Below are 21356 nucleotides of genomic sequence, written 5' to 3' on the forward strand. Positions count from 1 at the left end.
CCGCTGGATGCATCTAGGATTAGTGATTCCATCAAAGGCTGACGATGCCAGAGCTAATCATTTCCAAGGACCAGCTGAGGATGGATGAGACCTGATATGTGAAACAGCCCTTCAGGCACCTTTCATGCAACATGCCAAGCATCAAACCTGGGGCATCCTGCTGTTGTCTTGGGAAGAGTCTTTGAGCGTTCTTGCTCTGTATTTGCTACTGCAGATCTTGGCTGGCAACCCAGAGGTATTTCCTTTGTACGTGAATGAGACCTTGATGTCAGATCATTTTTCTCTATCCTGGAGATGATTTTCACTCTTTCTTTCCCTTGCATTGAACTAGTTCCTTAAATGAACATCTCTCAACCAGCCCCCTGAGCCTAACTGCGAGCACTGTCTATGCAGGCATAGGAAAACAGGAAAGGCTCTTCAGCTGGCAGACCAGAACCTTGGGAAAAACATCACGTATTAACGCAAAAAAAAGGTCAAAGATTAGAAACTGGGGCACTGAGAAAACAAAAGCTTCTCAGCTGCACGTGAGCCTGCTCATGGCAGCCCTGTGAGCTGGTAGGGAATAAAAGAAGGGAATTTTCTTTGTCTGAACCTTCATTCCTTGATAGATGTATTTACTCTATTTGTGTCTGATCCATCAGAAACCTGGAAGTCCTCTATTTATCAGAGCTGGGCTTACAGTCCATTTGAGTTGCACTGGTTTTTGTGAAGGACTGATACTACAGCCATGTGGGTAGCTCAGTGCATTACCAGGGAAAGAAACATCTTTCCTGCTCTCTTTCTGCCTTCTCTCCTGTCTGCATACCTGCTAAACTCCCAAAATGAGTTCTGCTTGCAGACCTTAATCTACTGAGTTTGGAAATGGATTAGGAAATGCATTTAGAGATTCCTGACAGCTCTGCCCTTCAGGAAAAAACTGCAAACAAAATTAAAGCTGCTTCATGAATCTTGAAAGTATTTAATACAAGCTATTCTCAATTTTCAAATCAAGGTTTTTCCAGTGAACCACTGGGATGGAGATGACTGTGGGTTTCTGTCCTTCACAAACCTGATGAAATCGCTGGGCATGAAGAAACCTCCTCTGCAGCTCTAGCACAAAAACCCCCAACATGCTTCGTACCTTGAAAGCTGCGGAATGGCCTGTGATTGTGTTTTATAGCCTCAGCAGGAGAATAGAGGTGAAACAGCACTTCCTTGGGTACATGATCAATGAAAGGACAAAGATAAATACTAAAAGGATTATTGAATCCTTGCTCGTTAATGCTAACAAATAGTACCTTTTAATCACCAGGCCGATGTGTATTTTGAACCCAGTTAAATCAAAGGCTCAGAGTAATCTTATATACATGGTTACCTTTTAGTAGCTAAATGCTGCTGTGACTCCGTAGGCACAGACGATTTACAACACCTAAATCACTAAATCTAGCGGCTAGTTCAGTGCCTGACTTCTTTCCCCAGAAGACCACTGAGGCTTTGCAGCCAGTGCTGGATGTAACAGTAACTTTTCACATGCAGACAGAAGCACGCATTACATTCTTATTCCACACTGGCACAATAGTGAACAGTGAAAATATGACTATGAAAATATGAGCTGGAAACATCTCCTTCCCTAGCACGGGATTCAACTGCTGACCAGTCCTTGGCAAAAGCAATGACAGGCTCCAAAACTGATTAGCTTCATGGACCATCAATCTGTCAGACAGACGGCTCCAACTCCTTCCTAATTAATTCTCCTTTTCAATACAAGGTGTTAACTGTATTGTGCTGTAACATTCTCTTTCTGTTAATGATGGATTTTTCTGTCCTATCCAAAAGGATAAAAAACCCCAAACAGTAAATTTTTAAGTTGAAGACTTGCATTCACTAAGAATTATATAATATAAATACAACTGTGAACAAGAGAGCAGAGGTACAGAACACTGATGCTGTATGTATCCTGAGAGAAGCAGCCTGCTGTATTTTCAACTAAGGTAAGACGAGAAGTGACAGTTGTTTTGAAAAAGCCTAGAAATGATGGTGGTATCAGAAGATACCTTTGAAGCATGGCTATTTCTTCGCAGTCTGTGTTGCTTTGTGGAACAGCCTCCACTTTGATTTCTCATAGAGAATAAAAATCCACACCTTCCTTTGTCCTGAATTTATTTGGAGAAGTGCAGATGCAAGACACAGTGCAACTGTTGTTGGTGCCGTAGGCTTGGTAGTCTAGGCAGCTCCAAAAACCCATCAACATTGATGACCAAAGGATTTGTAGGGGAATTCCCTCCCTTGAGTGACAGCTAAAGAAATTGGGGTAGTTTTCCCTCCACCTCTGCAAGTACTATAGCACTCCTGCCAGTATTTGGACATTCACCATTAACATTGACTTCCTGTATCCATCGATTTTTTAGGGGTCCTCAGCAAAGAAAGCATTTGTTAAAGCAACAAAAACCAATTTTGAGCTCTATTGCCTGAGTCTTCTTGGAAGAACAAACTGAATGACAGGTTTGCAAGAACTAAATATGATGCCAAAGAAATGACTGCGCTTTCTATTGCTCCAGAGATCATCTTCACAGCACGTGCTATTTAAAACACCCTTCTGTCAGGACTTTACAGTCTGTAAATGGTCAGCTTCCCTGAATAACTTCCAGCTGACCTCAGTTGCTCCCTTGGCCACGTTCCATGCAGCATGTCCCTGAAGTTATACCTGAAGAAAAACTTCATTAAAATAAAGACACCTTCTCAACTGTTCCCGAGCACAAACTGCCAGTTCCTGCTCCCACAGTGTTTTAGTGCTTCCTATTAAAGTTGAGTCAGGCTAAGTCAACTAAAATAATCTATTCTCCAGCTTTCCTGGTGCTCAGCGCTGTTGATGGTCATTTTCAGGCTTATAATAAATTGAGATCTTAAATCTGTTCCATACTGTGGGAATTCCAGCAGCATTTTTCACATGCCTCCTTGATACATTATTCCTTATCTTGAATCCAAAAGTCTCAGAAAGAAGTCACTCGCATTCATCAGGAAGAAATCAGGCCAAATCCTTGTTTCTGTGCTAAACACTTCCTGTGTCAAGGAAAAGTGTCTTTTAGTATCAAGTAGAAACAAATCACTGCAATATAGCACAAATTTACCAGCATACATCTGGTCCTGGGAATTTCCCACATTCCCAGGCTGAACAACTGGACCGCATTGCCTGTAGGATTTGCAGCATGAAGAACATCTGCAGCCTTTTGAAAATATATGTGTTTTCTACCTTAGAACTCTCTATTATCTCTTCTTCTTCCTATAGAAAAGACAAAATTTACAGGAATTTCTGTCTTGTCACACTTCCACAAAGGAGAAAGCCCTTTCAGGCTGGGATAGTTCCACAGGTAGGTTAAAGCTCCCCCGTGAAGCTGCAATAATACACATGGGACAAGGGTTTTTCGAGAACCAGACATGCACTTCTGTCCTTTTTCCTTTCTTTTGAGATTCCAGGCCAGTCCAACCATGGAATTTCTCTGCACAAAAACTCCAACATGTTTGTATCTTCTTTTAACACACTTGCTCCTCTTTTTGGCTTAATCCCTCCCTTCTCCATGACAAATTATTTTATGTGCATGGTAGACACAGCCCTGAGAACTGTCAGTCAGTGACTGACAGCACAATACATACACACAGTTGTATATGCAGCACAAAGATGGCCCCACTTGGAAAGAATAATAACCCTTACAGTTATGATTATTAGACTCTTCAAAAGTAGCTGCCATACACATAAAATAAGAGGCCTTATATTTCAGTGAGCTATTTCTGGCTTTCCTCGGGCAAACAATACTAGAAACATGCCATCTTGTCTAATACTAATACTGATTTATACATATAAAAATGCTAAAACTACTTGTAATCACTTTCAGAACAATCCCCTGTAATAACATGAAAAACGGCTGGAAGCTCATGCTCAGATCCTTCTGGAGTATAAAGTACTTGCCTTTCTTTGGTAACTTAACTTGAGTCACTAATATGTTTTGAAATACCATCTGTAAGGATTTTCCACTCTAGCCCCTAGCGTGCCCATTCAGATCTGCCAGTGGCTGTATGCATCCTGCATCACAAAGCATTAGGCTGATAGGAAATTAATGGAAAACCTGAAATCTGCTTGCAAATGCTCTTCAAAAATCCCCAAAGAAAACGTATCCCCCATGCGACTTCACTTTTAATGATGCTGCACTTAAGTTTAAGGCAGAGCCCAACTAAATTCCAAGTGACGCGTATTCTGCCTGATTTTAGCTGCTTAAACGCAAATGGCTTATTTAGATTTGTCAAGTGATTCTCAAGATGTCTGGAAGATCCTGATCCCTGTTTCCAATTGCATTTTTGATTTGCACCCTTTCAAAGTAAAAACTAGACAAGAATTGTCTTTAAAAAAATAAACAGAAACATGGTCTTGCAAAGCTCTGCTTTGAGAGAGGAGAGCTCTCTGAAGTTGATGTGAAGCGAAATATAAACATCAATAAAACCCATGAAGTGATACTAAACAGAGGCAAAACTAAAGGCATTTTGCCAATTCACAATAGCAGTGCTCTGACTCAGAGTTCTTACCTGCAAAATAGACTCAAGAAAACACTACCTTTTGTGCAACTTTTGAAGCTTAATTCTAGAAACCATGCTGTCTATGGAGGAGAGAGAGTATACTTTCATCTCAGCTCTTCACCAGAACTAAAACCTCATCTTTCTAGTGAGGAAGGTTCAGAAACAGCCATTCACGAAGCTAGAAAATATTTTCTAGGGTGCATTCACAACATGATGCATCCCAAAAAGGATCTTTATGGCAAAGGAAGAATTAACCCCAGCATGTGTGCAGGTGTGAGAAGGTAGCAGCCCAGAAGCAGGCTATCTTATTGTCTTATTATGGACTTATTTATCTTAAGACCCCACCTTCTCTGAAATGTCTCTCTCATTGCACTCCAAATCCATGCCAGATGTAGGGGAGAAACAGTGGAGTGGATGAAATCAAAGGAATCATATTCAATAAATAATGTATATGAGTAAACTCACCATTTGCACAGAACAGTTTGCTTCAAGTACCCTTGAAGCTATTTGTTATTCAGATAACAATACATAAATACAGAAAGTTATTCTTGACTAGTAAAGATTTTACTGCAAGTATTTAATATTAAAACTTCAAGGTACTTTAGTTTAACGTTGACTCTCTCAATCCCTCACAGCAGGACAGAGGCTGAGCATCACAGTGTTATCTAGAAATGGAGGGCAATGAAAAAGTTGTCAAAGTAACTGCTGCAGAGCTCTTCACAGATTTCATTACAGGTTTGCTGTACGCTGCAGTAAGGAGGAGGATGGAGGAATGTAATCATTTTCCATGATTACTTCAGCTAACAATGTTTTTTATGGTCTTGGGAGGACATACAATAACGTTTGGCAAACAACCCTTCTTTAATGCGCTCCAGTGTATTTCACAAGAGACCAGCTTTACTCTCTGGTCAAATCCTGTTATGCAGCAGGATGTTTCTTTCCACCTATGTACAAATACAGGACAGTTGGAGGAGTAAACAAGCAAACGGAGGTCACTCATAAACTGAGTAACTCCATACCCTCACTGCCTGGCAGACCATAGTGAGAAGCTCTTAATTTTGCCTTGTCCCAGCAGTCGCAAGGCTGGTTGTAGCCCAGAAAGGTGATGCTTACCTGGAAATCACAGCACATGGTGCGTTGAGCTGACGCAAAAGCTGATTTGGCTAACCAGCAACAGCCTTGAAACATTTAAACAGTAGTCACAGGGGTTTTCTTCTTGCTTTAAATGATCAATTTCTATCAGAGTGAAAACAAGCCAAGTTTATGGTGTGTGCGAAGAATTATGGATCAAATAGAGCAGAGTTCCAAGAACAAATGCATAAAGAACATTGATTTAGCACTGAAAATAGGAGTATTAAATCCATGATGTTTAGATGCTTTATAGGGGATTGAGCAGAGAGCCTGGTGGTAGCAGCTGCGTGTTTATAAAAGGCATGTCACCAAGTCAAGCAGAGAGGACAAAGGAAGGTGCATGGGTCACACGTGTTGCCCTCGGTAGATAGGGGTAGGGAACTGCCTGACAAACTAAGCCTCTTTAACAGAAGATGATAAAGCACATCCAAAGATCTCAACAAACTTTGGATCAGGACTCTGCAGGATAAATCACTGGCAAAACCAGTGTGGTGCAAACAGTCAGATCCTGAAGTGCAGATGGGACTTTACTCCTCTTTACATCTTTCCCAATGACACCTGCAGGATTGTTCTTTGTATATTGTAACCACTTTATGAAATGTCCTATTCAAGTAAAGCAGTTCAGTACGTCTTAACTTCATTGGGGTTACTCAGACACTTAAAACTAGGAACATATTTAAGTGCTTCATTGGACTGGAGCCTAATTACACTTTTATAGCTTCTGTTTAAATTAAAGGCCAGCTAGAGGTGAACAGCACAGTATTCAACAACTTCATGCATTTAGAAGTTACATGCTAACAACAGTTTCTTACTTCCTAATTATTTTGGGTGCTTCAGAAAACTCTTGCATTTTAATTTAATTCTGGTTTCATTTAGAAATAAAATCGTTTCCTAAAACTCCAGCCACATTTACTGTCTAGCACAGAGCTACCATCTAGGGCACACACTTCATCGCAGCAAAACACTTGAACGTACGGGGGATTTTTACATTTATGAGCTCTTATCCTAACTCAGAAAAACAGGTCAACATATGTTTTCTCTTCACTCAGGCTGACAGAAATTCGGCACACATCCTAGACCAGGCAAGGTGCTTCAGTGTGATTGTGGATGTGAGCAAGCCAAGGACACACGCTAGTCTTTTCCTGCCTCTGAGAACCTACAGCCATCCTAACACTTCAACACTCACACAGTGCTCCTGCCCAATCTGCCTGCTGAGAACCTGTTTCCTTTTTCACTTTATGTTGTCTGGTGTTTTTTCCTACTTGCTCATAGACCATAGGCATTTTGAAGTCACATCTTCAGTGTTTGCAGATTGAAATGAATTTGTCATCAGAAACAAACCTAGAAGGGAGTGCTCAGCACTGGGGAAACAGGTTATTCCCATTAACTGTCTGCCCAGCCTGTGTTCACAACCATGCCCTTCTTCATCCCTCGTTTACTGACAGACACAATGAACCTGTTCCATCCAGACTATGTGCTCAAACCTGTACTTAGAGAAACTTCCCTCCCACTGCTTCCAGAGATTCCCATATTGTCAGGCAAAGGAGCTGAGTGCTGCTCTATGAGCAAACAGAACACAAATTCCCCATCTCTCGGGTACGTGTGAGTTAATAACACCAAGGCAATAAGCCAATGAACTAGCTGTAGGTCATGCATTTGTTTTCAGGCAGCGTAGAAAATACAGGAGCAAAGCTTCAATGTCATTTTTATCTTGAGCTTAATGTAAACTGCACCATGGCCCTCTGGGAGAACTGTGTCCTAATGAAACATCCACGGAGGGGATGAAAGCTTACTCCAGTTGCTGAATGAGGCAGCTGTTCACTTTATGGACTGAAATAACTCAGATTTATGCCTTTCCTCGGGAGTTTAGGGGTACAGTCTAAGTTAGCAACAACACCCTGGGGTATTTTAGTGAACTGTTTTAATTATTATTGCTGCTATTAATATTCTACCATGAGTCAAGTCTGAAGTACAGTCTCTGCCAGAGAGGTGTGTTCCATGCTACCCTAGAGGCTAGCCCAGTGCTAGGTCATTCTGAAGACAAAGTACATAAATGCAGACTAACAGAAGTCTGGGAGCCTAGAATAAATAATATATTCATCCCTTGGAGCAAATAAGAAAATAAACTAATTAAGGAACTATTTGACAACCTGAAGGCATCTCACAGGTAAAATGCAGCTCCAGAGGGCTTCATGTCTAGAAACTGAGAAACAGGGAGCTTTGTGCATAAGCCGTACACAGAGACAAAACCTCCTGTGATTGAAAGCTGCCTAATGCCTCACTGATAAATCCTGTCACACTACCACCCCAAAATTGTGGGTGCACTTCACAGACCAAGGGGATTTGGATTTTGCCTAATGTCTGCATGACAACTGTATTCATTTTCTCTGTTATATTCAATCACAGAAGGACAGATGTGTATATGCGCTGGGTAGCCAGCTCTGCTTTTCTCCACTGAATGGCATCTTGTCATTGCTTAAGTGATCCCAACACAATATCTAAGCTATAGAAAAATTGTCTACATAATTTCCCCAGGGAACCTGCCTTTCCAACACCTGAGCTAGTTAAAAGCTCCACCACAGTTCTGTGAAAAATGAAGTATTTTGTTATTCACTTGTCTTCCCAGTGCTCCAAAGACCATTCCTCTCAATGCACAGAACCATCAAGAACCACAGAGATCAGAAATCTGATTTTACACTACATTTTACACCCAGACCTCCTCCTGCTATATGAAGAGAGTGGGGTTTTCACCACCTTGGAGTTCTGAGGCTCAATAACACATACTGCATGATGCCTGCTTCACAAGGGTTATTTAACCGTGCCTGGACAGACAAGAAACAGACAACAGCGATCAGCCTCGTGCTGGCTTTACAAAGGAGGGAACAAGACACAGGCCTGGAGCTCCTGCTCCTCAGGGCTTGCACCATGTTTCAAGGAGAGGCTCCAAGTGGGAACATTCAGCTGCTGCAGGATTTCTTGCGGCCAAAAGGATGCAAGCCAAAATTGCACAATGATTTCTTATTAAGACAGCCAGTTGGTTTAGCAGAAACTTAGGGAAAAGAGTGCACAGACTACATGGAAAGCAACTGTCCCTGGACCTCCTTTGGAGTTGTAGCCAGCAAGGTGACCTGGTTTGACTATGGTTTGGTTTTGAGACCACAGCAGAAGGTTTAGGAGCAATACAACAGAAACCAAGAGCTTTTCAGAGAGCTGGAGATAAGAGGCCCCACACTTCAACATTATGAAACCATCAAATAACTTAACTGGCAGGTGCTGCTTCAGAGGAACAAAACCTTGGAAAGCATCTAGACCAAGCTAGATCCTCCAAGACAGGGAGCCTGTAACTCTCAGGTACTTCTCACTCTGGCTACTTTTAAGAGTCTCTCACTTTTATTAGCATTAAATTCACTCAAAGCAGGAGACATGGACAAAACATGCAGGAACTGACACTATGAAAACGAAACACTGCATCAAGTTGGAGTTCACAATTCAGACAGAAGAGTAAATTGTCTGACAATTTGGCCTGTTCATGTTTTTATCACGGAGACACAAACAACAACAAAACCTTGATCTGACCTGAAACTTTGACTTTCTTAGACTATGAAACCTATCTAAATAAAACAGGAACCAAATCTAGCTAATTTTTAGGCATTTGGAGAAAATACGTATCTTGCAATGTCAGCAGAACTAAATTTCCATGCACATTTGAAGAAAGAAAAGGGGAACATCACCTCAAACTGCTAGAAGAATTCCTTCAAAGCCATAAGAAGGGTATCAGGTGTAGCGTAACAGAAAGGCTTGTAAGGAAACATAAAGGAAAAAGAAATATTGCCCTGCATTCATTGCCTGACTTGTTCTGTTACTTCTTTTTATCCTGTAAATGTGGTATCATGGAGTGTGACATAACACGACAGCTCAGGAATGTACAGGAATACCCTTTTCTTCCTGGAAGTGATAGAAGGCAACAAACAGCCACGGACCCAGGGGAGGGAAGCTAAAGAAACTGAAATGCCAACACAGAGCTGCAGACAGCTGTTAAGTCATGGCTGGATCTCAGCAGTGCTTCTGCATTACAGATCCGTATTTCCCTCTGAAAGGACAGCATGCACAATGTGAAGGCAACCCCCCCCCCACTGCTCTTCTTACAGAGGGAATACTCCTGCTATGAAAGTATTGTGGCTCTCCAAAAAACTGCTGCAGTCTCTAAAGCAATTGTGCTTAAGGCACCTGTAAACATGCAGGTCACAGGAGACACATTTATCTTATGATGTGTAAGAAAACTGGAGGGATGCAAACCAGCTTTTTGATCATCTTTAATTTTCCCTCCCAGCTGAAAACTCTGCTGCATCCACAGTTTTGCCTCCACAGCTGCAGGGTAGGGATCTTACCCAGGCTGCCCATGCTGGCAGGTCATTCTTCAACATGTATTGCTAATACAGAAATTCCCTCTTGTTTCTGTATGCCTTGGAACATTTAACAGTTTGGATTGGATTCACCTGAAATCCCATTTAAGCTGTCTGTCCTACGCTCCCAAGGGAGATACCTCCAGCGGACATCACACATTATATACATCATAAGCAATACTACCATGTCATCTTCTTCTCCATTGACTATACAGGCAGCCAAGTCAATCACCCTAGATTAGATGTCTCATTTTTAGTCAATGTTATGCAATTCACCTTAGGTAAACTATTCATGTATTCAAGAGTACGTTCTGGTGCAGACAAATTGCAGGGAATGGCTTCTAGTCTCACTGCATTTAAACACAACATCGCAATCAGTTATTTTTCATGCTCCCTAGTTAATCAAATTCAGCCTTCACTGAATCTACATTTATTAGTGCTGACAGTCATGCAGAACTTGTCTTCAACAATTAATATACACAAAGACACTGCAAAAATGTAACAGGGAAAATCACTGCATTTGAACATAAGGTGGGTTTTTGGAAAAGGTTGTTCATTTTTGTGATTCTTTTTAATTTAACCTCGCTGCTCCTCCTTTCATTATCCCACAGGCCAGTCTTAATAATCAAGGTCTATGTTATACACTTTGTGCTATAATTAAAGTCAGTACTTAATTGGAAAGTCTAACACTAAACAAAAGGGAATCAATAATCTATCTAATGGGAATTCAGAAAACTTGAATTCAGTATCAGAAATAACTGAGCTATTGCCACGTGTCCAGCACTGCTACTACGGACACAGCATGGAGTCTGGCTCATGGGGACTCTGCTTAGGAGCCATGTCCCGCAAAAGCCTTTGGTACTGTGTACCCAAACCCTCTGGGGTGACCAACCCTTATGCAGAGCAAAGCAGAAAGCAGAGATCTTCTGGTCCTTCCTCCCAGTCATGCCCTACCACAGTTGGCCAAGCAAAATCAGTCTGAGAAACTTCCTGATAATGGCCTCAAAGTCATTGGAAAGTTTCTCAAGGATGTTTCAGCATTCTTGGGAATCACAGTCACAATGTTAACCTCTTCTTCCGTCAGTCTCCTCACTGGAGCAATTTCATGTTGCATAACTCATTAAATATTAAAAGACCTGATGGTGACCTGGAGTTCTGGAGACAAAGGCTTGAGCCCACATTCCAATTAATATACTGTTATTTATGCAAAGCAAGCAGAGCTCCAGCAGAGGTTGGGAGAAGACCTCCAGTATCTCTATAAACAGGGTCAAGTCACGACTACAGGTCTCAGTGACAGCCTCAGAGGTACTGTACAAACACAGAGCACAGGGGTGCTCAGTGCAGGGGCTGGCTGCCAGTGCCAGGGAAGAGAGACTCCCTGTGTGATTCTCTCTTCCCAGCCAAAGGAGTAGGTGACTTTTTCTCCTCCCTTAAGGGCTTTACCCAGTTCCAGTCTGAGCCCTTTACTGCAAATAGAAAACACTTCCCAACATGCAGTGATAAGCCTTTGGCATACACAGGGATACACAAATAAGCACAGCTGGCCCAGAGGCAGCAGCAGGAGCAAATTTAGGTTGCCAGCTGATACCCCAAATGAACTGAGTCAGAACTACAACATTAAACCCTGTGCAGTAGCTGTTCAGAGCCTGGCTCTCCACAGAGGAAGCAGCACAAGGGATTTACTCAGACCACACCAGTTCCTTCTGCTCCTGGGCAAGATGAAAAGTCAGCTCAGACGTGGCTACATCTGAAGCTGTGTCACCAGTTGTGCACACAGATAACACTGTGTGCAAAGGAGCCTGTGCTATTTGTAGGGGATTCGCAGCCCGAGGAAAATGTCCAGCCTGTGCAACTTGGCAAAGCTGGATGAGATCTACATAAAGTCCCAGAGCACGTGTACACACATGTCCCCTCCGCACTGTTCAAAATCCACATCTGGACATTGATTTGGGATCTAATTAAAACACTTGAGTTAGTTTCAGCTCTTACTCAATTTCTCTCCAATAAACCATCCCAATCTGTTGCCCAGAGGTAATTTCGTCTGCTCCGTTTTCTGTTTTCCCTTTTCTCTGCTTCAACTTACATCACATGTGCAATCAGAATGGCCAAAATGGGTTTGTCACAGTTTAGCATGGGGTTTTTTTCTAGATTTATTGAGAGTGGGTACAAAAACATAAGTCAAAAAGTTTCCTATTAAAAAATAAGCCTAAGTGAATCCAAAATATTGTGCCTGTACTGTCACTGTGAAACACTGTCAAAAGGAAATGCTTCATTTTAACTGATGTTTCCCTTTACTGTGACCTGACTACCAATCTGAAAGTACTGGCAGAATCTTATGATAGAGAATCATTATCTTAAAACAGGAAACTGCATGTTCCATTGCTCTAAACATTTAAATAATCATTTTACAGCAGAGGTTTCAGCCTAACACAAAACATTTTTAGGAGGGTTCATTTCAGTTGTCGTTTTCTGCTCATCAGAAATTCTGATTCCTGAAAACTGCTGGATCTGTTCCAGTTCAAATATTCCTCGCAAAGGGGCCCATTACCTCACACTCTGGTTACCCTGAGAGGAATCCTCAGGGTCTGTTTTGATTTGGAGATTCTTGTGTCATTTTTCTAAGCACTGCAAACACCCGGTGTCCCCAGAGGATTTGAAAAGTGGGTCACAAGGCAGAGCAAGCCGCGGAGGTAGAGAAAATCAAATCATATCAGGTCTATGCTTCTCCAATCCACTGATCCAAAAGCTGATGCTCTTTGAAAGCCATCTGCCTTCCTGCCCTGCTCCTGCAGGGACATCCAACACAGATGGGCAGAGGAGCTGCCTGCTCCAACAGCCTTGGGCAGGGGCCATTGTACCAGACCACTACCGTCCTCTCACAACACAGAGCTTGCAAACACACATTATTTGGCTCCAGAGTGCTGCTGACTGATGGCTCAAGTATCACAGCAAGTTCACAGAGTTCTACTGCCAAAAGAAAGGGTTAAAATCGAAGGTGAGCATCCCGTGTTCTCAAAAGGCGTGAGTGAGCTCACCGGTCACTGAAGGACAATCTCTTCCAGAAGGGCTGTTCTCTAGCTACTGGCCTCACACTAGCTACTGTTATTAAACCCTTGAATGAACAAATCAGAAGTTATTTACCAAGTCTGCCCTCTTGATAGCACTATTTGATCAATTCCAGAATCCTTTTTGATAGGTAATTAAAAAAGCTTTTCCTTAGGTATAGAGTGGAATGAACCATTAATTACACTTCGGAGCCCTAGAGATGCAATTCCTTCGCTATTGTGAAATGTCTATAGCAAGCAACGAAAATGCTCGCCTCTACAGAAGAACTGAATAAATGAAAGTAATTTCCTTGAGACCTAGATTTCTCTGCCTCTTATGGCTAAGGACTTGAGTTGCCTTGGCATTAATAAGTTTGTTCTTTAGGGCTGAATTTTCTCAATACAAACATCCATGACCATAACACAAAGAAATACCTTCTTTGGCTGATAGAGCCAGCAGACTGAATCCATATATTAGCATTATTGTTATCACTGAAGTGGCACAATGCACTCGGCATCAAGTTGCACAAAAAAAGATAACTTAAATTAAAGATCCTCACCAAGAGGCAACAATTTCTTGTAAAAGCCAATTTAGCCGTTATGGAAGCTCCGGGATCATATTAACTTTCCTCAAAAGTATGCATAATGCATCACAGCAAGTGCTTTTGACAAGTGCATGTGTGCCTAAGCGTGGACGTGTCCCGCATGTAAAGAAACCCCAGAAGTCATTTAAGTTGCAAAGTCAAGTGATGGAAAGTTAGAAAATGCCAGATTTACAGGTGTTCCCTTGCAATCCAGCCTGTGCACCAGAACAAACAGGGGAATTGATGTTATCCTGTGAGAGTACGCTCATGTTTGAAAGCATCTGGTTAGCTGACACTTCTCAACTTTCCAGGATGCTGCACTGTAAAACAAACAACTTTTGAGCATTTGGGGGCCTTCCCCCCACCTCAGAATGAAATTCACATAGGTTTTGACTTTTTCCTGCATTCTTCATCTTCGGTAAAGTCAAAATGTACAGGCATACAGGGCTGCATCACCTGTGTCTCCATGCGGCACTGCGAAGGATGGAGTCTGATCCTCTGTTACTGGAGCACAAAGATAGTTTCTGCTACAGCTGGCAGCAGTGAAGGTTGCTATTCCCCCAAAAGCTGCTGCCATTCCTGAAGCCTACTGTAGCAATGCAGCCTGTCCCAGTTAAACCTGATCTCTTTCCCTACTCTCAGTACCCCTAAACAAATTAAGCCACTTGAAGACAAAAGACTACACAGGGCTGTAGGTGGCTGACTATGGGCACTCCTTTTTGAGAGTATGGGATCTTTGTCAAAATCTCAGCAGTTTTGCTCCACATCTGTATTTGATTATTCAGTTAAACACTGTCCCTTTGACATATTGGTAAGAGAGGCCTGGACACAGCCCAACAGACTTCACAGCATTCCCATGGGTAGGATTCAAGGCTCCTCTGCACCTACACATATTGGTAGGGATAACTGATACAAATAGATGCGCTTATGCTTTCCTGTACATACACATAAGGGTGATTGGCCACCACTGGATTTATCTCCGCTAAGTACTCAGGTTTATGTGATCACAACACACTCATTTTGAATATGGAAGAACATAAATGGAAATTAAACCAGTAATATTTCACCATTAAATAACACTTTTCCCAGAGAATCACAAAATAAGCTCTAGCTTAGCCAAGTGCTTCCACATATAAAATAACCTGTTCCTTACAAGAGAAGGGTCTCTTTCTTCCATTGCACAGAGGAAACAGGGTATGTTAGTGAGGTCGAGAAAGTCCTGCTAATACTTTACTGCTGGGAAAAGAGGCCAGGACATTAAACATCCTGAGCTCTCTGCAATCTATTTTCCATAACAGTATGGCCCTTGAAAAACTTCAGATATTGATATTATTTATGTATTTCTGAAATATATCTTTATGCCTCTGATATTGAGAAGAAAAAGCTGAGACATTTATTACACCACGTTTAGATCAAACTATAATTATAGAGAACTGTCAACGCAAGCAAGCTAGTTACTGACATTGCTTCGATTTGGCACACAAACAAAACATGCGAAATATCTGCTGTTGTTTCCTGTACTTAGTTTTTCCTATGTTAAAGAAAAGGCTTTTGAGTGAAAAGGAATATCTGCACTGTCAGCAGGAGGTAGGAAGGCAGAACACAATGCAACTGTTTAGGAAAAGCATCTTGAGAGCAGGACTACCCACCCAGGTTTGCAGGCTTTACTGCAGTGGAAGCACATAGAGGTGACTTCAATTTAGGAGCCTGCATGGTCATGCTGTCTGACATCTCTTTAATGTAACATATTCTTCTGATTTGCTGCATGGGGATGAAAATACCTCCTGAAAAGCAATTAAACTGCTGGCTGTTTACTGAAGCTATGTTACTAGATGGAACAAAAGGCTTGCTCTACCAGAATAAGACACTGAACGACAATGAGACAGAAGTTCAAAGATAAAATGAACTAAAAGATAGTATTTCTGATCAAATGTCTTTTAAAAGGAGACTAAGCCTGGAATATTACAAGTCCCGCATTTGCATAAGAAATTCATGTTTACATTCATAAATTGGGTCTATGCCATGCAGACTTGAGCATAAATTCTCTTTATCTCTTTAATTCCCACTGCTGTATGCAGATCTGAACATTTTAAATGGAAGCCAGAATAGGGAAAAAGTATGGTGTAATACTTTGGGAATACTTGGAATACTGTGTGCAGTTCTGGTGTCCTCAATATAAGAAGGACACGGAGCTGTGGGAGCAAGTCCAGAGGAGGACACAAGGGTGATCGGGGGCTCGAGCACCTCCTGTATGAAAACAGGCTGAGAAAGTTGGGGCTGTTCAGCCTGGAGAAGAGAAGGCTGCTTGGAGACATCATAGCAGCCTTCCAGTATCTGAAGGGGGCCTACAGGGATGCCAGAGAGGGACTGTTCATCAGGCACTGTAGCAATAGGACAAGGGGTAACGGGTTCAAACTTAAACAGAGGAAGTTCAGGTTGAATATAAGGAAGAAGTTCTTCACTATGAGGGTGATGAGGCACTGGAATGGGTTGCCCAGGGAGGTTGTGAATGCTCCATCCTTGGCGGTGTTCAAGGCCAGGTTGGACAGAGCCTTGGGTGCCACGGTTTAGTGTGAGGTGTCCCTGTCCATGGCAGGGGGGTTGGAACTGGATGATTTTAAGGTCCTCTCCAACCCAAACCATTCTGTGATTCTACGACTCTATGAATGCAAATCTAGGTAAACGTTTGTATTAATAGATTGGCCATGGACTTAGACATTAATTCTAACTTCTCAATTTAAAAATGAAAACTCCTCCCTTTTCATTTTTAAAAAGTTTTGGGAATGACATGAATATAAATCAGAAGCAGACACAGAAGGGCTCAGCAATGAGAGCTATTATCAAGAGATGGAGAGATGAGGCCATTGTGCAAGTCAGCATACAAAATTGGACAAAACAAGTGGATAAAACTCTTCACGTATTAAGAGCTTCCATCTTCTCCAAACTTCCACTCATTTTTCATGGCAAATTCAGTCTGAAGGGTAAGTATCTAGAGACAAGTGCTTCAATTTCAGCATCTAGACCTAACTAGAACCACTTCAAAAATGTCAAAACGCCACAAGGAAGGCAGTTCTCCTGGTAACTCAGCCAGTTAATCATGCAGCACGGCCGTATGAGATTCCCAAAATGAGCATGTCAAAAAGCTTATCCGAATGACTCATCAAAGCTTCCAAGTAACGCTGTGAAAGAGCATAATCTGAAATGAAACATCACTGCATTGCAAATGCTGTCATGCTTCCGACAGCCACTGAGCTCAATCCAAGCTCTGCAACCTCTGCTTTTGTACTTCCTAGTGGAGTGCTCTCATTTATCACCTACTTGACCGCAGCAGCTAATAACAGGCTAGGTCAAACCTCACTGGCTCTCGTACACTGATTTTTAAGGGTCTTCGGACCAGATCTGATACACAACTCTAATATTTGCATAACTACAGACTCCGTTTTCCCCAGAATAATTCCATGATGGATTTTTACGGTCCATCAAGAGAGATGGAGAGATGAGACCACTGGAAAAGCCATGATGTGGTATCAAAGCAGATTTTCTTTCTTTGCCACTCCTTTTATCTAGGTTTTCTTTTGTAGAGCAAGTGTCTGAGGAAACAAACGCTGAGTCGATGCTTCTAAGATGCCATGAATATGTAACACAGTTAATGAAATTTGTAGTTAAGCCGAAGTTTTGTTTTGCTGCATTTCTTTTTCTTTTTGGCAGCTCTAACTGCCTAAAATCCTAATTCAATTGCAGTCTGCAGCTGTTTTGCTTGGCTAAACTTTTCTTGCCACTTAATAAGATACTTTTTTATTTAACTTTCAGTTCTGCCTAGGAGCCCCAGCGGGTCTTCTAAAACAGAAGATTATTATTAGAAATTAATTAAGTATTCTTTTCAATTCTGCCTCCTGAGAGCAACTAGGCATTGCTGCTGATCTCCTTTGCATTAAGACATTACTGATTGTCATTCACAGGATGACAGTGTGGATGTCTCATCTGGAAGATACATAACTCCATAAATATGAAAGATTTGAAAGACATTCAATACAAAATACAATAAATCAGCACAAATGATAAACATGTAATTGCAGTGTCAAACGTAGCACAGGAATGGGAAGAATATAACAACAGAATAGAAATAAATACGTATTCCAAAGACAAAAAAAATCCTTATTGCAATCATAGAACCCCAATTGATCACACTTAGTCATTGCTTCAGCACGTTGTAAACGCTGAGTAAACAATTCTAAGAACATCAAATGCAATTAAAGAAAAGGCTGTTGATTTGATGTGTTGGGGCTTTTTAAGTGACCAGTATCTACAAAGTGTTTCTTGGCACATGTTACAAGAAGCACAGACTAAGGCTCCCACCTCTGATGGTGGGCTCAAGCTGACACGACCTGGCTTTTTCTAAGTGAACCAAACCAACAAGCACCAACACCCTGATGCAGTTTTTCATCTGAGCCTTTGCATATGCATATTGGTGTATTACTCACAGAATGAGCACACTTCATGCTTGAGATGGTAGTTGGTCTGTTTAATTTTCACTAAACTCAGGGGTTTATGTATGACTAACTGCTGTCATTCTCTAACCAGGAAGGGATGTGAAGAAAAGAATGCCACCAGAGCAACAACCAATCACTCTTAACAATAATGTGGAATTCAACTTACTTTTTTGGTCTGTAGTCAGGGATGGACCTGTCCAGTGATATCCTGTCACTGAGTTGGGCATTGTAACCATATTCTTCATACTTAGTTTCTGATTCATGGCTATCATCTCTCAGGGTAGCAGCCATTCCTCCCTGGCCCAAGCCTCCTGGACCTTCAACTAATCCCATGGGTTTTGCCAGACCTGAATAAAAAAGACAAACAAACCCCAAATTATTAATATAAAGGAAATGGATCTAACCTCTTCTGTGACCACAGAATGTTGTTAGATAAACGAAATCTGAACTCTCATGAAACTCAGCTCTGAAACCCTCACGGCTGTGTGGAAATTATCCTCACCTTTTCAAACCAGAGTCCATATCAACACATCTTGTAGCATCAGTGCATAATTAGTAATGAACAAACTATAAAGAATCAATTAGCAGCTTTTATGATTTCTTCTTTTCCCTGTATAAATCCCTGGAAACAGGAATCTTGATTCCAAATATTCCAAAATGCCTAATTATCTGTAAGATAATTAAGATAAATTTGCTTCATAAGAACTGGAGGCCAGGCCCTTTCCCACTATAGACCATTACAGCTCCATTCATTCATTGAATTTATTCCACATGTAGAGCTGTCAGTTTAACTCCATCTTAAATGTCACCTCTGGAGTAAGTTCTTGAGCTGAGACATCTGCTCTGTGGCTCTAAGACCGCTTGCAGCTCCTGGAAGGTTCAAGTTTGGTTCCCATGCTGGGAATACAGCTATGCAACAGGTCATCAGCTGCTGCTGGGCTGGAGATACGGGGGAAATCTGATTTCCCTGTGTGAGTCAATAGACGGGTCATTTGGACTCAGCTGCACAACTGCCCTGTCTGTTCCCACAAAGATGTGCTAAAACTATTAGGGAGCTGATAGCATCTCTCACCAGGGAATTACTCCAGATTTCCCCTGTCCTTCAGATCTCTGACAAATGAAATCTGTGTATTATACAAGATACTCAGCTCAATACAGATTACAGGATCAGAAAGTCTGGACAGAGCTGAGCTAAATCGATTAGCCACACTTGGTTAGCGCTGAGACATTAGCCAGTCAGTGATGCATTTAAGGGTTTCATCACTGGTATATTACTGGTCAACTCAGAAACACATGTAAAACAAAACTAAACTGACATTAAAAATGCCCATATGATCACATCGCCAAGAACCTCTTCCACAGCAACAGGCATTTAACTTGGTGCTGAATTCACATAAATAAGCTCCTCAAATATCCTGTGTTTAATGTCAAAGCTTTCCCTTCCAAAAGGCTCACAATCAACAAGTCATTATAAGAGAAAAAGCGATTTATAACAGTCTTGGGAATACCATACAGACATGTACAAATATCCTCCAAATAATTTCCAGTGCAGAGCAAAACAATTAGAGTTTGACCTATGCAACATTTTGCTAATGAGGATTTTTTCAAGAGGAAGATGTCATTATTTCAACCAAACAATTAAAGAGATAGACAAGAAATTGTCAACATTTGCTCGCAGCAAACACGTAAGGCAGTACAAAGGTGGGACTGGCTTCTCCAAGTCACAGTAAGGACAGTTTAGTCCCTCATGAAGGAATGGGTCTTGCACCTCCTTGCTAACATTGTCCCTCGCTTGTTACAGATTCATCATCATCTCTGCCTAATCACAGGATAGAACAGAGACAGCTGTTTATTAGTGGTCTGAAAGAGTAAAATTAGCATTTTCTGCTGTAGTGCTTATGAGAAAACCCTTTGCTAAGGTTAAGGGCAACACTACAAATGGTCTGAACATAAAAAGAAGGAGTGCCTGCAGCACCTGGGAATTTTGATTCTGAATTTCAGACATTGCCTAAAAAATACATACCTTATACTCCAATCAGTGATTCCAAGTCAGGACAGACCTTGTTTGTGTTTGTGTCTTTGATGTCTTCTTTATGTTCCCCATCATCATGCACTGAAATGTTCAAGCGTCTCGGAGTGAATCATGAGTCTTAGCAGGAGGGGGGAGGGCAGAAGAAATAAAAAAGAACGCCCTACAGAAAAACATTCTTGGCATGGCCAAGCTTTTGAAAAATTCAGAAAGCCTAGCAAGTTTTTGCAAAGAAGGGAAAAGAGGCTCATGCAGACATGGCCTCATTATAGGTGTTTGTGGGAGGTGAACTCTAGGTCTCACTAGCAAGCGAGATTAAACAGAGGCATGAAGGCCTCTGAACAGAGGCACGTGGCCCCCAGGCCACACACCCATGAAGGGAAAGCAGGAAGACAAAGTTTTGAAACAGCATCTCTTTTCTAGGCTATTGTATTACCAGGACACAGAGAGAAAAGACCAAAGCGCTGAGCTACTGGGATTGACGCTGATGCTTAATCAATAATGAATTTCTTCAAAGCTCTAAGTGAAACAAAACACTAGGAAGAAGGAAAGGTATGCTCAAGGCAAGGGAACATGGTGTCAGTAGACAGCTCTCTTCTTCAGGCAGTCACACTGCCAACCCAGGATCTTCAGTCTTTGATGACTTATGCCTCAACATTCAGTAAAGCAAAACAGAGCCCTCTAGCTGCTTAATAACTATTCTTCCTCCCAGGCCAGCTGTGTTTTCTTCCTCTCCCAAACACGTTTTCTTTCAGTAAGGTATGCAACTATCCCCCAAGACAAGTAGGGAAGTGCTCATGTCCTGTTTCAAGCTCACTAAGTGAAGAACTTCAACACACATTACGTATTTCTGAAAATATTCTAGGAAGCTTCATTCTGAAGGAAATGGTAACATTTGTCCCTTTTTTCCCAACTGAGCATTAGAGGCTCTTTGGCACTTTGATGAGCTTCGGTAGTTAATATTACTTCATTTAGAAAAATTAGAACAGAAGGGCCTGGCAATGTTGCCATCCCTGGCCTGACAATTACTCCTTGCTCAAGTAATTAAAGAAATTACATGCCTGAGAATGTAAACCTCTCCCCACCCAAAAAGAAAACCATGGCAGCCTAATACCCCTGCATGACACAGT

At 41.7% G+C, this 21356-nt stretch overlaps 1 protein-coding gene across 1 annotated transcript in view; it reads right to left on the reverse strand.

Annotated features, from left to right (window-relative positions):
- Nucleotides 1-21356, reverse strand: part of GALNT9 (polypeptide N-acetylgalactosaminyltransferase 9) — a gene marked incomplete at both ends in the record, with an annotated part of 137171 nt that overhangs the window by 90405 nt on the left and 25410 nt on the right. Inside the window, one exon of the mRNA XM_080628617.1 lies at nucleotides 18364-18544. Within this exon, the coding sequence (XP_080484743.1) occupies nucleotides 18364-18544 (181 nt within the window). The remainder of the gene's footprint in view (nucleotides 1-18363; nucleotides 18545-21356) is intronic.

The sequence above is a fragment of the Psittacula echo genome, assembly GCF_963264785.1.
Source record: "Psittacula echo genome assembly, chromosome: 13".
Lineage (NCBI taxonomy): Eukaryota > Metazoa > Chordata > Aves > Psittaciformes > Psittacidae > Psittacula > Psittacula echo.